At 42.8% G+C, this 11,668-nt stretch overlaps 1 protein-coding gene across 2 annotated transcripts in view; it reads right to left on the bottom strand.

Moving 5' to 3' along the window:
* Window positions 1-691: 691 nt before the first annotated feature.
* enpp2 (ectonucleotide pyrophosphatase/phosphodiesterase 2) overlaps window positions 692-11,668 on the bottom strand; it is a 175,225-nt gene continuing 164,248 nt past the window's right edge. For both annotated transcript variants that reach the window (XM_060921389.1, XM_060921390.1), the window contains exons 24-25: window positions 3,026-3,179; window positions 692-1,178 (exon numbers count right to left, since the gene is read on the bottom strand). In XM_060921389.1, coding sequence (XP_060777372.1) covers window positions 1,008-1,178; window positions 3,026-3,179 — 325 coding nt within the window. In that variant the 3' untranslated portion in view covers window positions 692-1,007. The remainder of the gene's footprint in view (window positions 1,179-3,025; window positions 3,180-11,668) is intronic.

Genomic DNA, 11,668 nt, shown 5'->3' with positions numbered 1-11,668 from the left:
CTCTTTGTTTGAAGCGAGCTTACGTACAGCTATCTAACAAGCGCGTTCATTGGTTGTTACAGAGCGATGAGCCAATCACGTACCTCGTTTCATCTCATTGACGTAATTACGTCATTTACGCAATTACGTCAATGAGATGAAACGAGGTACGTGATTGGCTCATCGCTCTGTAACAACCAATGAACGCGCTTGTTAGATAGCTGTACGTAAGCTCGCTTCAAACAAAGAGTTGAAAGATGGCAGCCTCCGTGATCGAGACGTAAAGATGCAAATCCGAGGCTACCATCGTTCAAACAAAGTCGGAACGAATAGGATATGAATGTGGATGAGGGAAAAATCAGAAAAAAAATTTTTCTTCAAGTTTTGAGGTGAAAAAAGCGGAATTCCGCGAATTCGCGGAAAAATCACATCCCTAATATTTTCCTGTCAAATGGACTATCAGAGGGCTACACCACCTTTCAGTCTGATTAAAAAAAATGTCTATTGGAATGGGATATATCATTCTGATCAAGCTTGAATCCAATTATTAACAGATTATTAGGGCCCATATAAACGTAGCTACTCTTGTCAAGCTATCAGTTTTAATTTTTGTCAGAACAACTCCATCCTATCGCAAGAATGATACAATGCATTTTGTCTAAATTGACAAACGACCACTAGGGGCTGCTGTTTTCAACAAAAATGACAAAGCCACAAGTACAAGTGTTTAATGTCATGAAATTCATTTAAGGCATAAACAAGTCACATTACAAAAGTGGTACATGTTGAGGGACAATTAGAGCAGACAGTACAGGATTTCTCACTCACACACAATTACCAAAAGACACTCACTCACAGAGCTGGAATAAACAAGTGACATTTTCACATCATTGTTACAAAATGTTGAAAGGAGGCTTGTATAAAAAAATATACACCTAACCATCTGATGTCATGGGGCAGGACAGGTCTGGGGTCAGGGTGTGGGAATCGATAGAGGAGGTCTACGTTAGTGCAGGAAAGGCAGTGGTTCAGATCTCGCTCTCATATGTGTGCAGGTACGTCTTTAGTGAGAGAATCTCTGTATAGCTTTGGCTGGTGCGCTGGTAGAAGTCAAGTCCTGTTAGAATCTCCACATCTCGTACTCGTGCTGTGTGCATCTTCATCAGCTCCTCCACCCACTTGGATTCATCCTCCAAACTCTGCAGGAGAAACAAAAATGTTCACTTTGATCAGTCAGTTGACTCATGTTTAAATAAATAACACGATGATTGTGAACGGATTACAACAACCCCCCCCCTCAAATGAACTACACCTGGAGCCTAAAACTGCACAATATAAAAAACAACCCAGCATTTAAAAAGGCCCTAAAAGGCCCTGCAGCTGTTTGGGGTTATAGAATTTCAGGTAATTTAGATAAGTGAGATACTGAAGGAATAGTTAAGGCAAAAATATCTCATCTCATTATCTCTAGCCACTTTATTCTGTTCTACAGGGTCGCAGGCAAGCTGGAGCCTATCCCAGCTGACTACGGGTGAAAGGCGGGGTACACCCTGGACAAGTGGCCAGGTCATCACACAGGGCTGACACATCGACACAGACAACCATTCACACTCACACCTACGGTCAATTTAGGGTCACCAGTTAACCTAACCTGCATGTCTTTGGACTGTGGGGGAAACCGGAGCACCTGGAGGAAACCCACGTGGACACAGGGAGAACATGCAAACTCCGCACAGAAAGGCCCTCGCCGGCCACGGGGCTCGAACCCGGACCTTCTTGCTGTGAGGCGACAGCGCTAACCACTACACCACTGTGCCACCCAAGCAAAAATATGCACAGTAAAATGCGCTTCAAGATGGCTATTACCTCTTTTTTCATGAAGCAATGTCCTTAACACATCCATTTGATGCAAGTGTATGATGATTTAGGCATGTAATTTGCATGCTGTTAAGCTGTAGGATACAGCAAGCTGGCTTCGTGGTTAGTGTGTCCACCTCTCCACCAGGAGATTGCGAGTTCTACTGGTGGTTGGGTCATACCAAAGACCATTATCAAAATGTAATGGTAACCTACTATCATCTGGTGAGGCATGCTGTAATAAAGATGTGAGTAGGGAGTCAAACTCTTGCAGTTACCAGAGGACTGGTCCGCCACTGTAACCCTAACTATGGCGAAAGGCTCAGGGCTATAAGAAATGGAGATCGGCGCCACCCGATGCTCTAAGTACTTGGTTAGTACTGGAACAGGAGATTGCCTGGGAAGACCAAGTCCTGGCATGGGAGGGACTTTGACATTTTTTTGAAGCTGCAAGATAGAAGCCTGCTTTATTTTTTTTTTAGTCATTAGTTTATGGGTCATAGATATGTTGCCCATTAGACCTTCAATTTGTAACCTGATACGCTTATGAAACAGAGGATTAAGAATGTGTCATTTCTGTCTTGCAAGTTTTCATTTTGTGTGTTGTAACTTGCAAATTGGGGCTTAGGATTGATGCAGTTTCTGCTAGTGTTGTAGAACTCTATACCACTTTTTGAATGTTTCAGTCTTGTCTTGAAATTGACTGCATTTTTACCCGGTCTTAGACATAAAAGACTTGGGATTTTATTTCAAGACTAGTCAACACCACAATTGTGGGGATTTCAATAAATTGCCTGTGTACTGTCTGATCCATTTGTTAACATCATTACTGTGATCGGATGTAAAATTTCCTGATTCAAATGCGACCAATAAGGTAACTCATTGTTAATTTGATATTTTTCTTCCTGTTAATGGCAGTCACCCTCCCCGCCCCTTTTCACACACACTGGTCTGGTCCTGGGCTTGACTTGATCTCAACCCCTCAAAGTCTTGGTCATGACTTGGTCTCTGTTGAGGTAGTCTTGACAACACTAGTTCCTGGCCAAATTGAATTGTATGATGACAAATTACTAACTATAAAATTTTTATTGGTAGAGGGGGCAAGTAACTAGCAAAGCAAAGAAACTGCAGGATGAAAAAGGGGAAAACAAGAGCAGAGAAGAGCAGAGCAAGGACTGGTGTTTCTTACATTGCAGCTCTCATCGTTATCCGCTCTATGAGGCAGGATGAAGGAGAACACGCTCAGAGGACCAGTGCACGAGTCCACAGTCTGTGTGTAGTCCAGGCAGCTGGTCACCACAATGAAGAAATGAGTAGGGATGGGTATGGAGTTGCTCACATACCTACAAACAGCCACACAGATATTCAAACTCACTTTCACAATACCACAGTTTTAAAGATGAACCTCATGATACGACAGGTGAATTCAGTGGCTGTCTGTACTGTCTCTTCCACTCCTACATGTTCATGTAGATGTGCAGTCAGGAGGAGCCAAAAGCATGGAAAGAGCTTTTATGGCTCCATTCCCATCAATACTATATGTAAAGGGGATTTTTAAAAATAAAGTTGTACTGGGTGGTTTAGGCCAGTGTTTCTCAACCTTTTTTCAGTCACGCCACCCTTCAGAAGTATACAAATTCTCAAGGCACCCCCATATAAAATATACGCAGTGACATTCCCGGCAGTGACATGGGAAAGGGGGCCGTGAGACAAATTTTGATGATACATGAGGCAGCGATGATCTGCATTAGTGTAACTATCATTTTTTGGAATTTTAATTAATTTTATTTATTTCAATGTTAGAATATATAATTTTTTGATAGCACCCCTAACAAAGCCAGACGGCACCCCGGTTGAGGAAGGCTGGTTTAGGCCACTTAACATTCAAATAAAAGACAAGGATATCCATGCCCCTTACACTGTGCAGGAATTACTTTGGAAAAAAACTACACCACAGGGTACACAGCTTACAGAGCAGAAGTTTCTTGTCTTTAGAGCAGCATTACTTCATACTTCTGACTTGATTGAGATATTTTTGACGGTATTTTCCCTCTAGTTTTGTCAGCATTTGTTGAACTTATTTAGGTGTCGACAAAAATCTAATGGCAGTAATTTATCCAATGCATTCAGCGATAGTGGGAACACTTCCGGTTTATGAGTTAGACTTATTTCTTAATTAAATGACATGGAATTACAGTATTTAGTTGCTTTACAGGTATTTACGTGAGATGTTACATCGGCAGTGGTTAGTGCTTCTGGGGCAGCTCTTTATGGGGTGTTTCACAACCACGGTGGTCTTTTTGAATAACACCAACCAACTCCTGCAACTATGTTCTCTCTCATATATATATATATATATATATATATATATATATATATATATATATATATATATAAAAATAAGGGTGCATCAGTTGCCCTCACTTTCATAAAATCTGATGCATTTTTGTTTGGGTGTTCCTTTTCATCAATAAAGACATCCTGTAAAATTTTTTGACCATATTCAAAAGTCTAATGGTGGCACCATGAGGTTCATTTTTTGCCAAAAAACACTTATTTTATGTTTTCGCATAAGGTTTGAATCATAATGTTGGACTCCATTTATTGATTTCTTGTGACCCAGAGATCATGTTAAGAACCTCTGCAAGGGATTGAGAAGCATTAATGTGATTCATAATACATTTGTATTGTTTAAAAGTAGTTGAACAATGATTCAGTGAACAGCTAAAACTCAAACTGTGCTTGATAATATATTTAGAATATGTACTAAAAATGTGTATCTAAGATATTTGATATACTCTATAAGGTGCCATAATGTTTCATGAAAAGTGATAGAAATTGTGTCATAAAATAGCAGCTTTTTCCATAACTTTGAGCTCCTGGTGCCACCATTAAACTTTTGAATTTTGTCAAAATATTTCACCCAGTGTGTTTTCTTACCAAAAGGAACATAAAAACAAAAATGCATCATGATCGGAGGAACTTTTAATTTTTAGGGGGCAACTGATGCACCCTAATATATATATATATATATATATATATATATATATATATATATATATATATATATATATCTATCCCCGGTCGGGGGCAAAACATCATCCAGTAAGGGCCCTTAGGCAAGACCCCTCATGATATATCAGCCTACCTCAGGAATGAGTGAAGACATAACTGATAGAGTCATACCGGCTCAGACGTCGCCCGGGTCAACAAGGTCTGCGTCAGTTGCTAGGGAACCAGGGCAAACTGATGAGAAATGGGCTACTGGAACAAGACATCGATGGACGAGGACAGAAAATAAGGAATTGCTGGAATGCTACTATACAAGCAATCCCAGAGAGAGGGGATACATGCAGCGAATGTGGGACCATTGGATACTTCGAAACCCACAATCAAGGCTAACAAAGAAACAGCTATTAGCCCAGTGTTCCAACATCCGTAATCGAAATCTACTATCACAACTAGAGATTCATGAAATACAACAACGATGCTACGGCAAGGGGGAGCCAGGAAGACAGGTCAGCGGGGAGATGTCATCATCATCCCCACAACCAGAGATTGGGTACCAAGCCCCAACAGCTAACAGCCTCAACACAAGAGCTGCTGACCTGAGAAGGAAGATCGTGACCCAACTGGAAACCTGGAGCCCCCGACGAATACCGAAGCTGAGTTGCCAAGTACCTTCAGAAGATCTACTAGTAGATGTGAATGCTGCTCTGAAGACAATCTCCACAAGAACCATCACTGAGACCAACAAGCTGATACACAGTACAGCAACAGTAATCATGGAGATGCTTGGACACAAGGTGGGCTCGGGACATAACAAACAGTATCCACCATGGAAAAGACGATTAGAGGCCAAGATAAAGGCAGCACGGAGAGAAGTTAGCCAGCTAGCCGAACTACAGAAAGGGAACATGGTGAATAAAGGGGCACCCAGGAAGTACAACTCACTCTCCATACCAGAGGCACTCGAAACTGCCAAACAGCGACTAACAGCTCTGGCCACCCGGTTGAAGAGATACACCAAGGAGGGAGAGGCCAGGAGAATAAACAAGCTGTTCTCCACTGAACCAGCCAAGGTGTACTCTCAGTGGCAGGGAAACAACAACTGGTCAGACCCACCAAGAGCTGAGGTGGAAAAATACTGGAAAGACATATGGGAAAGAAAGGCATCACACAACACCGATGCCAAATGGTTAGTGGACCTAAGAGCTGACCACAGCAACCTCCCAGAACAAGAACCAGTAACCATCTCAATGGCAGACGTCCAAGAAAGAGTGTCAAAGATGAAGAGCTGGACAGCACCAGGCCCCGATATGATCCATACGTACTGGCTGAAGAAGCTAACTGCACTCCATGAACGCCTAGCAGCACAGATGAACCAGCTGCTGAGGGATGGGACCCACCCAGAATGGCTAACCCAAGGCAGGACAGTCCCAATCATGAAGGACCCCCAGAAGGGACCTATCCCATCCAACTACCGGCCAATTACCTGTCTCTGCACAACATGGAAGGCCCTGTCAGGCATCATTGCGGCAAAAATGAGTAAGCATGTGGCTCAATACATGAGCGAGGCACAGAAAGGAATTGGCAGTAACACCAGAGGAGCCAAGCACCAGCTACTGGTCGATAGAACAGTCGCCCGAGACTGTAAGAAGAGACAGACCAACCCGTGCACTGCCTGGATTGACTACAAGAAAGCCTACGACTCAATGCCACACACATGGATACTGGAATGTCTGGAACTGTATAAGATCAACAGGAACCTAAGGACCTTCATCCAGAACTCAATGGAAATGTGGAAGACAACCCTAGAGGCCAACTCAAAACCCATTGCCCAAGTCAACATCAAGTGCGGCATATACCAAGGAGATGCGCTATCACCACTGCTGTTCTGCATAGGCCTGAACCCCCTCAGTCGGATCATCACGAAGAGCGGCTACGGGTACCGATTCCGTAGTGGGGCAACAATCAGCCACCTGCTCTACATGGATGACATCAAGCTGTATGCAAGGAACGAGCGAGAAATAGACTCGCTGATCCACACCACCCGGATCTACAGCGATGACATAGGGATGTCATTCGGACTGGACAAGTGTGGCCGGATGGTCTCAAAGAGAGGCAAGATGATCCGGACTGAGAGGATTGACCTACCAGAGGGCAACATAGGTGATATCCAAGACAGCTACAAGTACCTTGGCATCCCACGGGCTAATGGAAACCATGAAGAGGCCACAAGGAAGTCAACCACAGCCAAATACCTCCAGAGAGTAAGGCAGGTCCTGAAAAGTCAGCTGAATGGTAAGAACAAGGTCCAAGCCATCAACATGTACGCACTACCAGTCATCAGATACCCCGCTGGTATCATAAACTGGCCAAAGGAGGAGATAGAAGCCACAGATATCAAGACTAGAAAGCTCCTCACCATGCATGGAGGGTTCCACCCCAAGTCCAGCACCCTGAGACTATACACTAAGCGGAAAGAGGGAGGCCGAGGGCTAGTGAGCATCAAGACCACGGTCCAGGATGAAACATCGAAAATCCGAGAATACATCAGAAAGATGGCCCCAAAGGATGAACTGCTAAGTGAATGTCTCAGGCAGCAGAACCCTGATGAGAGTGCAGAGGAGGAGGAGGAACAGACAACCTGGAGGGACAAACCCCTACATGGCATGTACCACCGTCAGATAGAGGAAGTGGCTGATATCAAGAAATCCTACCAGTGGCTGGATAATGCAGGACTGACAGACAGCACAGAGGCACTAATCATGGCAGCACAAGAACAGGCCATAAGCACAAGAGCCATAGAGGCCAGGATCTACCAGAGTAGATCAGACCAAGATGCAGACTGTGCAAAGAAGCCACTGAAACAGTCCAGCACATAGTAGCAGGGTGTAAGATGCTAGCTGGATCAGCGTACATGGAGAGGCACAACCAAGTGGCTGGGATAGTATACAGGAACATCTGCAACCAGTATGGAATAGAAGTACCCAAGTCCCAATGGGCCATACCACAGAAGGTGGCTGAGAACAACAGGGCCAAGGTTCTGTGGGACTTCAGCTTCGAGACTGACAAACAGATCCTGGCTAACCAACCGGACATAGTGGTGGTGGACAAAGAGCAGAAGAGGGTGGTGGTGATAGATGTGGCGATCCCAGCTGACGCCAACATCAGGAAGAAGGAACATGAGAAACTTGAGAAGTATCAAGGGTTGAAAGAGCAGCTGGAACAGATGTGGAAGGTCAAGGGTTGCGTGGTCCCCGTGGTAGTGGGGGCACTTGGGGCAGTAACCCCCAAACTGGGAGAGTGGCTCCAGCAAATCCCAGGAACAACATCTGAAGCCTCAGTCCAGAAGAGCGCAGTCCTAGGAACATCGAAGATACTGCGCAGAACCCTCAAACTCCCAGGCCTCTGCTAGAGGACCCGAGCTTGAGGATGACATGGATACCACCTCCCCGCCGGGGGTGAGAAGATTAGTTTATATATATATATATATATATATATATATATATATATATATATATATATATATATATACACACACACACACACACACACATACACACACAGTGGTGCTTGAAAGTTTGTGAACCCTTTAGAATTTTCTATATTTCTGCACAAATATGGGACCTAAAACATCATCAGATTTTCACACAAGTCCTAAAAGTAAATAAAGAGAACCCAGTTAAACAAATGAGACAAAAATATTATACTTGATTATTTATTTATTTAGGAAAATGATCCAGTATTACATATCTGGAAGTGGCAAAAGTATGTGAACCTCTAGGATTAGCAGTTAATTTGAAGGCGAAATTAGAGTCAGGTGTTTTCAATCAGTGGGATGACAATCAGGTGTGAGTGGGCACCCTGTTTTATTTAAAGAACAGGGATCTATCAAAGTCTGATCTTCACAACACATGTTTATGGAAGTGTATCAAGGCACGAACAAATTAGATTTCTGAGGAGCTCAGAAAAAGCATTGTTGATGCTCATCAGGCCGGAAAAGGTTACAAAACCATCTCTAAAGAGTTTGGACTCCACCAATACACAGTCAGACAGATTGTGTACAACTGGAAGAAATTCAAGACCATTGTTACCCTCCCCAGGAGTGGTCGACCAACAAAGATCACTCCAAGAGCAAGGCGTGTAATAGTGGGCGAGGTCACAAAGGATCCCAGGGTAACTTCTAAGCAACTGAAGGCCTCTCTCACACTGGCTAATGTTAATGTTCATGAGTCCACCATCAGGAGAACACTGAACAACAATGGTGTGCATGGCAGGGTTGCAAGGAGAAAGCCACTGCTCTCCAAAAAGAACACTGCTGCTCGTCTGCAGTTTGCTAAAGATTACATGGACAAGCCAGAAGGCTATTGGAAAAATGTTTTGTGGATGGGTGAGACAAAACTAGAACTTTTTGGTTTAAATGAGCAGCGTTATGTTTGGAGAAAGGAAAATACTGCGTTCCAGCATAAGAACCTTATCCCATCTGTGAAACATGGTGGTGGTAGTATCATGGTTTGGGCCTGTTTTGCTGCATCTGGGCCAGGATGGTTTGCCATCATTGATGGAACAATGAATTCTGAATTATACCAGCAAATTCTAAAGGAAAATGTCAGGACATCTGTGCATGAACTGAATCTCAAGAGAAGGTGGATCATGCAGCAAGGCAACAACCCTAAGCACACAAGTTGTTCTACCAAAGAATGGTTAAAGAAGAATAAAAGTTAATGTTTTGGAATGGCCGAGTCAAAGTCCTGACCTTAATCCAATCGAAATGTTGTGGAAGGACCTGAAGCGAGCAGTTCATGTGAGGAAACCCACCAACATCCCAGAGTTGAAGCTGTTCTGTACAGAGGAATGGGCTAAAATTCCTCCAAGCCATTGTGCAGGACTGATCAACAGTTACCGGAAACGTTTAGTTGCAGTTATTGCTGCACAAGGGGGTCACACCAGATACTGAAAGCAAAGGTTCACATACTTTTGCCACTCACAGATATGTAATATTGGATCATTTTCCTCAAATAAATGACCAAGTATAATATTTTTGTCTCATTTGTTTAACTGGGTTCTCTTTATCTACTTTTAGGACTTGTGTGAAAATCTGATGATGTTTTAGGTCATATTTATGCAGAAATATAGAAAATTCTAAAGGGTTCACAAACTTTCAAGCACCACTGTATGTATGTGTGTGTGTGTGTGTGTGTGTGTGTGTGTGTGTGTGTATATATATATATATATATATATATATATATATATATATATATATATATATATATATACACACACACACAGTGGTGCTTGAAAGTTTGTGAACCCTTTAGAATTTTCTATATTTCTGCATAAATATGACCTAAAACATCATCAGATTTTCACACAAGTCCTAAAAGTAGATAAACAGAACCCAGTTAAACAAATGAGACAAAAATATTATACTTGGTCATTTATTTATTTAGGAAAATGATCCAATATTACATATCTGTGAGTGGCAAAAGTATGTGAACCTTTGCTTTCAGTATCTGGTGTGACCCCCTTGTGCAGCAATAACTGCAACTAAACGTTTGCGGTAACTGTTGATCAGTCCTGCACACTGGCTTGGAGGAATTTTAGCCCATTCCTCCGTACAGAACAGCTTCAACTCTGGGATGTTGGTGGGTTTCCTCACATGAACTGATCGCTTCAGGTCCTTCCACAACATTTCCATTGGATTAAGGTCAGGACTTTGACTTGGCCATTCCAAAACATTCACTTTATTCTTCTTTAACCATTCTTTGGTAGAACGACTTGTGTGCTTAGGGTCGTTGTCTTGCTGCATGACCCATCTTCTCTTGAGATTCAGTTCATGGACAGATGTCCTGACATTTTCCTTTAGAATTCGCTGGTATAATTCAGAATTCATTGTTCCATCAATGATGGCAAGCCGTCCTGGCCCAGATGCAGCAAAACAGGCCCAAACCATGATACTACCACCACCATGTTTCACAGATGGGATAAGGTTCTTATGCTGGAATGCAGTGTTTTCCTTTCTCCAAACATATCGCTTCTCATTTAAACCAAAAGTTCTATTTTGGTCTCCTCTGTCCACAAAACATTGTTCCAATAGCCTTCTGGCTTGTCCACGTGCTCTTTAGCAAACTGCAGATGAGCAGCAATGTTCTTTTTGGAGAGCAGTGGCTTTCTCCTTGCAACTCTGTCATGCACACCATTGTTGTTCAGTGTTCTCCTGGTGGTGGACTCATGAACATGAACATTAGTCAATGTGAGAGAGGCCTTCAGTTGCTTAGAAGTTACCCTGGGGTCCTTTGTGACCTCACCAACTATTACACACCTTACTCTTGGAGTGATCTTTGTTGGTCGACCACTCCTGGGGAGGGTAACAATGGACTTGAATTTCCTCCATTTGTACACAATCTGTCTGACTGTGGATTGGTGAAGTCCAAACTCTTTAGAGATGGTTTTGTAACCTTTTCCAGCCTGATGAGCATCAACAATGCTTTTTCTGAGGTCCTCAGAAATCTCCTTTGTTCGTGCCATGATATACTTCCACAAACATGTGTTGTGAAGATCAGACTTTGATAGATCCCTGTTCTTTAAATAAAACAGGGTGCCCACTCACACCTGATTGTCATCCCATTGATTGAAAACACCTGACTCTAATTTCACCTTCAAATTAACTGCTAATCCTAGAGGTTCACATATTTTTGCCACTCACAGATATGTAATATCGGATCATTTTCCTCAATAAATAAATGACCAAGTATAATATTTTTGTCTCATTTGTTTAACTGGGTTCTGTTTATCTACTTTTAGGACTTGTGTGAAAATCTGATGA

Source organism: Neoarius graeffei, chromosome 5, assembly GCF_027579695.1.
Source record: "Neoarius graeffei isolate fNeoGra1 chromosome 5, fNeoGra1.pri, whole genome shotgun sequence".
Taxonomy (NCBI): domain Eukaryota; kingdom Metazoa; phylum Chordata; class Actinopteri; order Siluriformes; family Ariidae; genus Neoarius; species Neoarius graeffei.
Note: the sequence above shows the minus strand (reverse complement) of the source record. Positions and strands in the feature narration are given on the sequence as shown.